A 14,212-nucleotide genomic window follows, 5' to 3' on the forward strand; every position below is an offset into this window, starting at 1 on the left:
GGGGCCAGAAAGATAGTACAACAGGTAGGGCCTTGTAGACAACTAACCTGGTTCGAGCCCCAGCATCCCATATGTTCCCTTGAGTTTGCCAGGAGTGATTTCTGGGCATAGAGTCAGGAGTAAACCCTGAGAATCACCAGGTGTGGCCTCTCCCCCAAAAGAGATGGAGTAGGTGCTCTGAATATAGGAGTACTAAGTTGAATTCCTGGCATTTCTTGATATTCTGAGAACATTGGGAGAAAGCCCCAGCACCACAAAATATGGCCTAAAATAAAAATACATGATAATTTCCTTTAAAAAATTTCTGACAATATTCTAAGAGCAGCTAGGTAGAGGTGGATGCGATGAATACAAATTTAAATCCACTATCTTCAAAATATATACTCAGGGGGAAACAAAAAGGTTTTTGAGAAGTACATGTGTACTATATTTACTTTTATTTTCATATAAGTGAAAGTGATACATTTTAATTGCTTTGAGTTTATTACTTTTTACATTATTACACTGATGCCTACACTTCAACTCTGACTCCATCTGAAAGTAATATAAAATATACTGTTTGGATTATATCTCATTAAAGATACCAAAGATAAACTTAATAGCAATTTCTGTTGTAACTTTAAGTAATAGGAAGAGTTTTATTTTACGAGTTTATCACATAATTGGCAGTTAGTGATGTTTGTCAAATGAATACATTTTTAAGAAAGAGTAGATATTGCCTCCCTGAGTTTTAACTCTAAAATACCGTAGGTAGGTACAGGTGGTGATTATATGAGTACTCACAACCATTTTCAGAATCATTATTACTTCAGGAACATTATTCATTGTCCTCAAAGAATAATGTCCTTTAATTCTAATAAAGGACAGTGACTTTCACAATGAGTTACAAAGCAGTCAGTTGCAAAACAAGGAGACTTTAGATCTGGTAATGTTTTTTTCCTGAATTTTAGAGGAAATGGCACATTGTAATCTTTCAAGGAAGATTATAGGACACCACGAAGTAGACAGTACATAAATCACAGATGGTTGGTCCTAATATTTAGATTCATTTTTCTATTATGCTTATCTGGTACTGATGAATCTCTGCAGGTCAACTTCTCTTGACTTAGAGTTACATTTTAGGCACAAACAGCCAATTAGGGCATCAATGATAAGAGATAAAAAAAAAGTAAAGGAGAAAGAAGAATGGAAGGTAACTTGCAGGGTCAAGTTCTAAAGCCGCCAGCTTTTCTTGATATAATAAGTGTGCTTAATTCAGTCTTTTGTCTTTCTTGAAAGAACAACAATTTTGAAAAACTTTTACGTAAGCTACTATGATTCAAAAAGAAAACATGAGATTCATATTACTACTTATTTCTATAAATTGAAAAAAAAAAGAGGATGGGGCCCAGGAACCATGTGGGCTCAGGTGGATTGGGTAAACATTTAAGGTAACATAAGGTGCATTTAAGAAACATTGAAAGTTCTTTTTAATTCTGATCACCTTTACCTGGTGCCTAATCTATACATGCCTGTATTATTTAATCTTGATAATGCTTCATAAAATAGATAATGTGATTTATTTATGACATAAGAAGTCTGAGGCTCTGAGGCCAACTGTTTTTCCAGAACCAGCAAAGCCAGACTCAGTGAACCTTCCTACAGAGCTGTCACTAGCAATCATTCTCCCCAGCTGCCCATTACATGTCAAAAAAGACTCACCATCCACAGTGACCTGTATATTTTGACTGGCTGAAAGAGTTCCATTTCCTTGGATGTTAACCTTCACGATGTAATTGCCTTCATCAGTGAATTCTAGTGGATTGATGAGCAGAGATGCATTGGGTGGCATCATAGTAAATTTGTGTTGGTATTCCAGGTCAGGGACCACAGACTTGTTCACAGAGCCCAGTAGGTATTTGGGTATTGTTTGAGGTCTTTGAAAAAGCCATATGATCTGGATGTCTGATGCTGGAGTGTGGAATCCATAGTGCACTGGGAGGTAGAGGGCCTGACCCCTGATACCATGGACGGTATGTGATGGTACTGACACTTTCAGCCCCAAGCAAGAGCCTGCTAAAAAGGAAAAGAATGCTATGAGGATCTTAAGCCATATTTCAAAATACGATAAGACAATAAAGAGAATTTAATGGGATTATACTTCTTTTCAAAGAGAGATGCTTCATGTACTAATCGTTCTAATTATGGTTATCTATAGAGCTAACTGTTAATATCTGAAAACTTCTGAATTTTAAAATTCCACCAAAAGATTCCATGGACTGCATGACTTCTCTAGAGGCAAGGTGAAGAGGAATAACAGAAGTTATTGTTTTTGTTAAAGAATAAAACAAAGTGTTACAGTTCTTTTAGAATTTGTCCAGAAGGTCTTCTGGTCTCCACTGGAAGCCACCCCCCCCCCCCAACTCCAAAAAAAAAAAAAAAAAAAGAAAAGAAAAGAAAAAGAACTGGGAAAGAGAATCAGTATTAAAGTTCAAAGAACTTTTAAATACAGTTAACTTTATAAGTGTATTGGTATGTGAGTCATAGCCTAATCAAATAAAATGATCTAATTGGAGAAGAACTAATGGGCTACTGCCATCAACCTTCCTCTATAGCGTTCTGACATGGCATACTTTCATACTATTGGAAAATTTTCTCTCAGGGCAAAGTCTTGTCAAATGCAAATATCCCAAGGAAAGAGCAATTTTAGGCCATCATTAGTCATGGTCAGTTGGTTCTGCTCGAAGTAAGGATGTGGGTAAAGTGTGGATTACTATGCAGCTCAAAAGTAAAATCATGCAATTTGCCATGGCATGGATGGAATTAAAGGATGTCATGCTGAATAAAATCAATAAAAAGAAAGGTATATACAGAATGATCTCTCCAATATATGATTTAAAGTTACATAGCAAGGTAGCAACAGAGGGCGAAAGGCAACCGATGAAGAATTTATTCACAGTACTGAACTTTGGGGGATTGAAAGAGATGGGTATTTGGGCATCTTTGGGTATTTGGTATTTGGGGTAGGGAAGTGGGTATACTGGGAATTGTGTGGTATAATTATATACATAGGAAACTATCATTAACATGGTACAAAAAGTAAAAAATATTAAAAGGTGAAGGTAAACCAAATAGAAGTTGACAGCAATAAATAACACAGCAACATATGATTGTATTCTATATTCAGGGTGGCAGTAAAAGACAAATTTTCAGAAGTCCAGAAGGGTGAAGGACACATTGGGTGAGGTATGTAAGAAACAAAGAGTAGTAATATTTCAATGTTGCTGACTTGAGTAAATTGAAGAAAGAAGCCATTCTTTAGTAATAGTTGATAAATTAAGCAGAGTAAATAGTTGGGGACAATAGATATTAGGGGAAAATTAAGAATTAGTTTTGAATATATTTTTAGATGTCCATTAGACATTAGAGAGTCAACAGCCAAAGAAAATACTGGGCATAAAGGTGGATTTAAGAGAGAATGGGGACAAGGAGAGCCTTGGGTGTATGAGATTTTTCTCAGTGTATAGTCCTAGCTGTTTATGTGTTTGGGTGCTGTAGAATTACACTAAGGCTATAGAGTTTCTTCCATGCTTCTGACATATGAACATATCCCATATTTAAGGTATGATATTTTGTTTTATTTTATGAAGAATTTCTCTCTGTCTCTGTCTCTCTGTCTCTGTCTCTCTCTCTCTCTGGTATTTGGGTCATACCCATGAGTGCTCAAGGGTTACTCCTGGCTCTGTGCTCAGAAATCACTCCTGGCTGCTTGGGGGACCATATGGGTTCTGGGAATCGAACTACCATCTGTCCTGGGTCAGCTGCATGCAAAGCAAATGACCTACCAGTATGCAATTTCTCTAGCACTGATTTTATGAAGAATTTCTATATAACTGCAAAGAGAAGAATTCCCTCCACATAGGCTGCCATATGGCTAGAATCCTTATTAAAAGCACTTCATTTTAAAAGCAAGAAGCATTGTGCCAATATCATATGAACATTTTAAAAAATAATATCTTTACTTAAGCACCGTTATTACAAACATGACTGTAGTTGGGTTTCAGTCATAAAAAGAACACACACTCCCTTCACCAGTGCAGCATTTCTATCACCAATGTCCCCCATCTCCCTCCTCACCTCTGCCTGTATTTGAGACAGGCATTCTACTTTTCTCACTGATTGACATTGTCATAGTTGTTAGTGTGGTTATTATGAACATCTGAAATAGGAAGAGGATGAGAGGAATTACATGCAGAGTATCTTGAATAAAGAAGGAAAAGAAAATAATGGAAAGTTGGAGATAGTAAGCATAGATAACACTCTTAGGGAGGTTTTCTATGAAGGGGAGGAGAAAAAATTTTAGTGCTTTTTTTTTTAACATGTTCATAGCTATTGGAAGTGATCTAGTGGTAGAATAAATGTTAATGAAATAGATTGAAATGGGTAAAGGTAAAGAAAAATTCTGTGTAGGTGAGAAGAGATGGATATTTGAGCATAAATATAGATACATACTTTGTTTTCTCATGTGCAAATGATATTCTCTAATTCCCCTTTTCATTTCCACTAAGAAAGAGAACTTAAAGCTTTAGACAAGCTATTTTTTATATAAAACTCTCACTATGAGAAAGGGACAGGTAAAAAGATCTATTTGTCTTTTGTGGTGATTTTGGTGGAGAAACTGAAAGCTGCAGGCCTGCTTATTCTTGTAAGAGATTAATTCTATTAACAGTAAAGTTTCTTTTTCCTTCCCAGTGTGGAGGTAGGAGCAAAGGCTTCTTGGTTTTAGTCCATGGTACTTATTAGTTGAGAGGAATGTTGTGGAGAAAAGTTAGAATAAAGAAATCATAAGGAGAAAAGAACACAATGAGGTATATTAGAGGAAGTTAGAGGGAGAAGAAACTCCTAGTTGTTCAACTGAAACAAACTTCACAGACTAAAATTTAGGCTAGTGTATGGTGAAGATAAATATGTATCTTATGATATTCTTGAGTCTATGTAGATTTGTAATTGATATAAAGTTTTTTCCAACAATAAGCTATTGCTTTACATTTATTTCATGATTTTTCTCATGACAAAGAATGAGGATTTAGTTCTGTTTCCTTTTCTGGAGAGTGTAACAGTATTAAATAAATACTTTTTTGACATTTTTAATCATTAAAATATGGAGTATCTGGTTGAAAAGAGTTCTAAAGAAGAGATGTAGTAGAATGTAGAAAAAGAATAGTGATTTCTACTAAGATAAGAAGAAAGTAAACTGAGAACTTAGAATTAGGGATGTTCGAGATGTGGAGTAGAGATTTACAGAAGGAAGCAAAACTGATTTATTTTTTATTTTTTTATTTTTATTTTTTTTGCTTTTTGGGCCATAACTGGTAACATTAAGGAATTACTCCTGGCCATGCATTTAGAAATTGCTCCTGGCTTGGGGATCATATGGGCCCCTGGGGGATCGGACTGTCCTAGGTTAGCGCATGCAAAGCAAACACCCTACTGCTTGTGCCTCTGCTCTGGCCCCTGAAGTAATGGGATTTGAAAGAGATTAGGCACTTGAATGAAGTAGTAAAAAAGAAGAGATGCCTTTTAGGATTTCTATTATCTGTACAAAACAACATATACCTTCATGTTACTTGTTAAAATTTGCTATAGGAAATGCTTGAAAAATTTTTGTTACACAATAAAAAACTAATTATTTTTGGTATGGGGTTAGGTTTGGGACCATCCTTGACCAAATATGCTCAGGGCTTACTCCTGCCTCTGCACTCAGTGATCACTTTTGGCAGGTTTAGGGATTCTGTAGAGTGTCAGGGATTGAGGCCAATTCAGCTACAAAAAGGGAAGAAGTATACCTGTTTCACTCTATAATCTAGATCAAATTGTTTTTAATACCAAGGATTATTAAATTATGTGAAATATAATTTCCCTGTACTATGTATTTTCTTTTTACTTGAATATGTATTAAGTTTTATGAAACATCCATGGTGTACTAACTTTCGCTGCCCTCAACCATACCCATAGTCTTAAATTTATCACTTGCAAATTGCTTTCACCTAGGGAACACAGGATCCTAGTCTTTAAACTTTTAGAGAGAATTCAACTGGATATCCTGAAAAAGTTAAAAGTCCATAGAAATGTAAGTTCTGTAAGTCACAAATACTTAAAATGGTGCTCATTAGTTAAGAGACCATAAAGGAGTTATTTTAATTTTCCATACCTTGTTTTGTTCATGTGAGAAATGTAGAAAATGTTAAACGAAGGCAAAAAATTAACTCTCCAGATTTATATTCTTGACTCCTTAGATGCTTTTCTCAGGGTAGCAGTTACTTAATTTTTGAAGATAAAGAAACCAAATTCATTGAGAGAAATCCAATTTGATTTTGAAATCTAATTGAAATCCAACTGAACATTTTAATTACTTTTGAAGCACTAAATTTCTGGTTGGTACTTATTATAAACAACTTAGAAATATTCTTGATACCTACCAAAGTATAAAAGTGGAGATGAGAGGTGGCAATTGGCATAATTACTTTAAGAATGCAATGGAAGGACCAGAGTAATAGCGCAGCAGGTAGGATGTTTGCTTTGCATGTGCTGGACCTGGGTTCAATAACCCAGCACTGCATATGATTGCCACAACCCTCCAGAAGTGATCTCTAAGCACAGAGTCAGGAGTAATCTCTGAGCATTGCCAGGTGTAGCCCCAAAACAAATAAAATAACTCATTGGGAAAAGATGCACAGTTGCTAACATAAAACTAGACCAATAAGTCAATGTCCAAATTGCTCACTGTCAGTAGATACCTCTGATAGTGGGCAGTTTGGGCATTGACTTACAATTTCATTTCATATATGTCACAACTCAAAATAGGAGACATTGCTTGACTAAGATATAGATTGAAAATGCAGCCAAATGCAGTCTGGCCAATATATTCTTATAATTTTGCAGTCATTGCAGAAGTTTTTTTTTTCTGAAAATGGGAATAACACCTTTTTTAAATCTACCTTTTTTGTAGTTGGAGTTAAAAAATTAACAAATTGTAGTATTGTATAAATGGTTGAAAATCAACTTAATTATTTGATTATTATAGAGTGCTTGAAATGTTGGTGATTTTTAGATCTTGAATCAAATGTTGAATTTTAGGTGTGAAAAGGCTGGAGAGTCTGTGACTGCAGTTATGAGAAATAAATGTCATTTCATAAAATATTAAGTCTAACACAAAGATTACAGCCCAGAGGAAAATGAAACCAGTAGAAAATAACATTTTATATGACAGTCAGAAAAATTGTTAAAGGAAAGTGAGCTAGATATTTGGCTACTTTAGAAACAGCAACACATAATAACACTTTTAAATAATATAGTACCATCAATATCTGAACATCTTCAATATTTCCTACACTCCAAGTGATATAAAATTGCATCACACATGGCAGTGAGAAACACAATAGCTGTTTACTTAGATTGCCTACACTGGTTTTATCAGATAAATTATAGGTAGTAAGTTCTAATAATGTCAACGAAGAGTGAACTTTTCACTTTTAGTATCTCATCTCAGCCACCTAAAATATTTCCATTATGCAAGAAAAACACAAACTTATTTACCTGAAGCAATCTTTACATGCAGTGAAATTTCAGAATTAACAGATAATTGGATGTTTCTATTATAATTTAGAAACACAAACTCTTCTGCCATTTCTATATTTCCCATGACAGATAAGATGATTTGAGCTGTTAAAACAATAGCTTACTGTTTGCTGGCATGGGGGTTTGGGGGAGACCCCAGGCTGAAGGCCTTCTCCCTAGCTTGGGGTGCTGGGAGGCTTGGCAGACCCCAGTCATCCCCTTCATCTTCTCCCATCTCCAGGCCTTCCCTGGGTGCCAGCCCAGGCGACCAGAAAGGTGGATACCGGGAGCACTCTATAGGGGTCCCCAGGCTTTCCCTGGCCCTCCCCCAGCACTAGTGGGGCAAGAGTACGGGGAGGAGGGCAGGCAGATGTCTGGCTTCTGGTTCTCTATCCAATCCATCCCCCCCTAGCTTGTGGGGGTACTGGTAGTTGCTGTGTTGTGCTGAGACAGTCACTGGAAACTTTCATTTTCACAGGTCTCCATTTTCAAAATGTCCCCGCGTGTACAGTATATATTAATAGTATTTCCTATGATTAAGGTATATTTTGCATATGCAAAATGCCCATCTTGTATTCTGCCCTTTCCCACACCCCTACAAGTTCATTTCTAGTCCTTCACTCTCTCACCCCAACCATCATTTCCCATATTTACTCTTTTTACCTTTAGTACTGCACAGGCCAAATCACAGACCAAAGTGATGCACTGGATTTAACACCCCCCCCAATTATTTCAAAAGACATAAAAGGGACACATATAAATCTTTTGAATATTTGATATGTATTTCCTTAACAGCTATAACTCTTATTAATATTCTTTTATACAATGACTATTTTCCTCACTCTTTGTGATCTGTTCAATAAGGAATTCTGATAGAAGACTCCCTCAGTTTAAAGTTTATATTTGAATAAAGTTTATATTTATATTTGGGGATTGTTGGACTTGTTCTAGTGGCTTCTGTAGGCACCAATAATGCCACGTGGCATTGTTCCTCTTTTGCATGGGCACATTAAAATGGGAAAATACGGGGCCAGTGAGGTGGCGCTGGAGGTAAGGTGTGTGCCTTGCAAGCGCTAGCCAAGGAAAGGACCACGGTTCGATCCCCTGGCGTCCCATATGGTCCCCCCAAGCCAGGGGCAATTTCTGAGTGCGTAGCCAGGAATAACCCCTGAGCATCTAACGGGTGTGGCCCGAAAAACCAGAACCAAAAACAAAAAAAAAAAATGGAAAAAATACTATACATACAAACAAGTTCTTATCTAATAGAGATAGGAACACACAAATCTTGTAATGCAACGGGATCTTACACCTTGAACATTGTCATAATGACCTGGCTCAGGCCTCAGAAGAATGGGCATTCTCCATTCACCCTTGAACTAGGGATGGCATCTATGAAACAACCAAGGTTGTCTATAACACCACCTGGAACCAATCCTCTACCAGGGAAGACCCTACAGCTGCTCTGACATCAACCTACTCAAAAGAGACTTCCCTTAACACAGAGAAGATTTAACAAAAACAATGACCTGCTTTCAGGACAGGACTCTCTGTATTGCCCTCTAATTGTGAGGTGAAACTAGAGGATGCTCCACATCATCTTGACTTCGATGTAGGATATGCACAGATTCCAGGATCTGTGATTCCAGGATCCTGTGATTCACAGAAACCTGAAACCAACAATAGCTACTGTGTGGAAAATATAAGTGTATTGGCACTACAGACAATGACTTGGGTTGGACAACCTAGTATGCCTGGAGCCTAGAGTTGGTCTTACGGCAGAAAACTTCAGGGGTAAGGTCTCCTTGTATTTAGGCCAAGGCTTTTCCTTTCCATGTTACCCATATTTTGCTGGGCCTATCCAAACAATTGCCACTCTAGCACCATTTTTGCTGTACTCCTTAGACTATAATCCTTAAAAAAAAAAACCACTTAAACTTTTGAGGTTAACTTAAACTAATATGCATATACATGGAACTGTAAACAAAAAATACAATGCCTTCAATGATAAAGGAGTTACATAAATTTTGTGGCTTTAGATTGCTTTGTGTACTGCTGAAAAATGTTATAATGTACTACAGCCTGGGGACTTGAGGGACAAAGTAATTGTGCATAGGTTTTATTTTTCTTAATGTTCTTTGGCTGAAAGTTCAAAATTAAGGTGTCAGCAAGGGATTTTTTCTGAGAATTCTTTTTATGGGTGATTGTCTTCCCACTGTAACTTTACCTTGTCCTCTTTGTTTGCATCTTTGTTCTCATAATAATAAAAAAAGAATATAAAAAATACAAAGCATGGGAAAAAACCAAACAATAATTTACTAACTTAAGTAAATTAGCTTTATTTTGAGAAGTTTTCAAGCACTATTTTCTAGTGGTCCTAGAAATCATAAATTTTGAAAACTCCTGATTTTAGATTTTCTACCTCTGTATGAACAAGAAAATACATAATACATAGTTAGAGGAAATTTCAACTTCCATTTGATAATTCATAAAGTTAACTTTAGAAGATGGAGCATCCAAGACCAGCTGGAGACCAACAAAGAAGCTGCTTTTAGAACTTCCTGCATTGGGTTACCTCCCCCAAATCAACTTTTTTCTAGGCTAATCTTTTGACTATTTGCATCAGTCATTGTCTTACTACTTAAATTGTGTTTTATCTGTATGTATTCTATTGTTTTTGTTTTATTCTTTACTGCAAACAGAAAATCTTGTATCTAATTTTAATATTTGTTTGCACAATTCTGGGGAAGTACATTTTAGAATTTTGAAAGTTCTCAGCTATCCTGGTGCATGTTTCCCAATTGCTATGTTATATTGTATATCTTATGTAATAATTTTATACATATATCTCTGTTGTATCCCTGTTATAGACTTATCAATAATGGTTCTGTAATAATACAAAAAAGGTGGAGAATGTGGGTATCCCCTCCCCCAACTTCTTATTTATCCCACCTGAATGATCAGAACTGCCCACACCTGGAATGGACGGGTAGAGAGAGAGGGAATACAAAGGAGAGTTAGAGAGAGAAGTGTATGAGGGGCATCATCATCAGAGATTCAGCATCAGATTCAGCATTAGCAATTGAACATCCCCAAAGGGAGTTAGTTAGCCTGGAAGCCAGTTAGGAAGCCTGGATAAAGCAGCTGAAAGGGAGACAGAGGCCAAGAGAGCCCAGAAGCAGTAGAGAAGTAGCTGCTAGCAAAAGGCTTACTATAGAGGCCATGTGAGGAGGTGTACAGGGTGGTAGGATCCTTGAAACAAAGCTGGCTGACTCCTGAAACTTCATCTGACTGCTTTGTGAATCTCTCCGCCCTCACCCTGTAACCTTTAGACCTGTCAGACCATAGGAGCCGCGGGAGCTGGGTTGAGATCAGAAAGGCCTCACCATTCCCCTACCAACACTAGAACTCATAAATTTATATTAAAACAGTTAACTTGAATAAAAATCCAATTTTATTACTACAACATTAATACTTTTAACTATATAAAAGGAAAACAACTTTTTGTTTATAAGGAATTACACTAATCTGGAGAAACACCAATAATAACACTAATTAGCTGATATAAAAACTAAAGCAATAGTTTTCCCATCAGAGAGTTTTTTTAAGCTGTATATCAGTAAAAATATATTTAGTATTAAAACAATTGATGTCATATTGTAATATTTGTCTCTGTTCTAGCAACAAAAACTCCCTAGACCAGTTTCATGGTATTAAATATAAACATCAGACTTTACAAAGTGACCTCTAGTTGTAGCTAGAAATAGTTGGCATTTACTTCCCCATTATTATGCATGATATTAGCAAACAAAACACAACTATTGTTGACTAAAAATAAACCCTCGCATCTTTAAAAAAAAAGCAACCATTATAAATTTTAACTTTGAATAGACTTTACATTTTGGAATTCAAATTTTTATGATTAAAGAAATAAACAGAAATTCAATACAGATTTTCATATTATCTAAGGTCTTTACAACTCACTGCCAACAAAGAAAAGTAATTTGCAGAAGGAAGAGAGTCTGAAGGGATAAGAACTATTTTAACTATTTATGAATATGGCGCTTGTCTCAGGCAGTTAAATTCACTGCATTATTTTTATTAAATTAATTTATTTATCTACTAACTTTATTTAAATTGAGTTCCTGAAATGTTTCTAAGCTCTTCTTAAAACAAAATTTCAATAACACTAATGATAAAATAACAGCAGTACTGTGGTTACTAAAACTAAGTGGTCACTGATACACAAGATAATTTTGAAGAACAGAAAAATATGCCAAAATATAAAATTCAGGTAGGTAGTTGAACTGTACATTTCAAATATACAAGATGTATACTTCATTAGGAAAAAGACCTTCATACTAAAAACTGTAAGCAATATTATAGGGAAAGTAAGCAGTTGAACTACTGAAGAGTAAAACTTAAATTGCTTGTTTGGTGAGTTTGTTCTTAAAATTAAGTGATAAGGTCATTTTTTGCATTTATATCTGTTAAATATAACTAAAACCATAATTATAACAAAATAAAAAGCAGACAGTTGATGCAAATATAACAGATGTATAGCAGCAATGTTGTTGAAAGGTCTTGTAAATCTACTTAAATATGAGAATGATAGAATACTATTAAATTTTTTTATGAAACTCACCACTAGGCTAAGTGAAAGGCTGAAAGTATTTTGTAAGGTATTTTGTATTTAAATGTACTATTTCTTGAAACACATTTTTTTGTCCATTACGTATAAAATCTTTTCGTCTTTTAAAACCTTATAATCTTCCAGTTTCTATAAGAAAGGTAATTTAAAATTGAGCTACTAATTTATAATGTTAATTAAACAACCAAAATCTTATTTTTATAAGTTATATTAAATTTTCTATATTGTCATAAATGTAGCCTATAAAATTATTGTGAAAATAAATAGCATCAAAGACGATTTGATCTATATGTGAACTGTAGAAAGAAGAAATTTATTCAATTTTTAAATGTCTTCACTTTCTCAATAAATGCTCTGACAATAATTGTTGCCCTAAGAAAACAATAGCCATCTACTCATTTAACCTCATTTCTCTTCAATGTTATGCCTCTTTGCTTCTAAGTGTATTATTGCTGAAAGGTTCTGAACTGTGCTTTTAAATGACCTATCTTAGTGATTCTGCAGCCTAAAGCAAATACTTACCTTATGCCCATATTTTTAAAAACAAAAACAACTAAAGCACAGTTCAGGCAGTGGCTTACCTAGGAGAAGGAGACATATTTTACACTGCAAGACTCCAGTTGTGCTGCTGAAGGGCTCCATCAAGGCATCCTGCCCCATGCAAGCAGTGCCCTGTTCGTGCTGGTAAATTGGTTCAGGGATCAGCAGCTGCTGGTTTATTTGCTAGGGAAATTAGCAGTGAGGTAACAGACCCTATCCTGCCTTTTGCTTCTGTGATTTGAATACAGAATGAATGTGTATACAAAGGACACAGGGAGTGGGAACACCTGTTATATCCTCTGTAATAATACTGGCGTATGACTCTTAGAACAACTTCTTAGTGCTTGTCATTAATTGTCACTATATTTTATGAATTATTCTTAGTTGTTAACCACATGAGGGCGAACATCTATTTGGACAAATATGGTAAAAACAGCTTTACCAAAACAAAACAAAACAAACAAAACCCCCACAGCTTTACCATATTTACCATTAAATATGGCTTTAATAATAAGAGCATATTGGGAAATGTTCTTAAAAATTAAAGCTGGGAGATGGGGTCATTGATAATGGGAAGGTTGCATGGTGAAGGAGGGTATTCTTGTTATGATTGAAACCAAACTACAATTATGTTTGTAATACCAGTGTTTAAATAAATATTATAAAAAAATAAATCTGGTTTTCTATCATGCAAAACTATGCTATTATTTTTAATCTGTATATTTCTATGAAAGTATCTTATATACATGGTAAACAGTTATAAATTACCACAAAGTTCTAAGTAGCATGCAAAACATAGAGAAAGATCTTTAAATATATTCATTTCTATTTCACTTTTCCTATTACAAGTGTTTGCTATGGTTTTATTGGATCTATGGATCCACGTTATTTAAAATTTTTTTAAATTTTTAATTAATATAATTTTTTGGTTTTGAGGCCACAGGGGTTTTGATGCTCAGGGGTTATTCCTGGCTATGAGCTCAGAAATCACTCCTGGCTCAGGGGACCATATGGGACCCCGGGGATCGACCCCAGGTCCAGCTGATCCTTGGTCAGCTTGTGCAAGGTAAATGCCCTACCGCTGTGCTATTGCTCCGGTGCCTGGATCCATGTTATTTTTAAAAGCAAACCACAGGTGTGTTTCCAAGTGAGGCTAAATCATGGACATGTATAATTATCATGAGAAATAAAATTCAACAATAATATCAGAGGTCACAGATTCACAATTGAAGTGAGAAGAAGTTAACCAATAGCTTTTTAATCTTGCTTTTACTGTCTATCTGGATAAAATCTTTGGTTTGGGGGGGGAATCAATTAGCAATCTTTGCACAAATAATTTTTATGATAAAATCTCACTTAAGAAGATCAACAGCAAAAAGAGGTAAGAGTATTCTTCAAGCATCAAGGTGAAAAAATATCAGGGCAGAG

At 35.4% G+C, this 14,212-nt stretch overlaps 1 protein-coding gene and 1 non-coding gene across 3 annotated transcripts in view; one reads left to right on the forward strand and one right to left on the reverse strand.

Moving 5' to 3' along the window:
- HEPACAM2 (HEPACAM family member 2) overlaps nt 1-12,904 on the reverse strand; it is a 46,638-nt gene extending 33,734 nt beyond the window's left edge. Inside the window, exons 1-3 of one of the 2 annotated variants that reach the window (XM_049784735.1) lie at nt 12,826-12,904; nt 9,117-9,125; nt 1,702-2,055 (exon numbers count right to left, since the gene is read on the reverse strand). In XM_049784735.1, the coding sequence (XP_049640692.1) occupies nt 1,702-2,055; nt 9,117-9,125; nt 12,826-12,904 (442 nt within the window). The remainder of the gene's footprint in view (nt 1-1,701; nt 2,056-9,116; nt 9,126-12,825) is intronic. The other variant, XM_049784726.1, reaches the window with a different exon arrangement.
- LOC126030149 (U7 small nuclear RNA) lies at nt 2,330-2,393 on the forward strand. Its single transcript, XR_007503080.1, has one exon. It is a non-coding gene; the product is annotated as a U7 small nuclear RNA (small nuclear RNA).
- Nucleotides 12,905-14,212: the final 1,308 nt, after the last annotated feature.

Source organism: Suncus etruscus, chromosome 1 (assembly GCF_024139225.1).
Source record: "Suncus etruscus isolate mSunEtr1 chromosome 1, mSunEtr1.pri.cur, whole genome shotgun sequence".
Lineage (NCBI taxonomy): Eukaryota > Metazoa > Chordata > Mammalia > Eulipotyphla > Soricidae > Suncus > Suncus etruscus.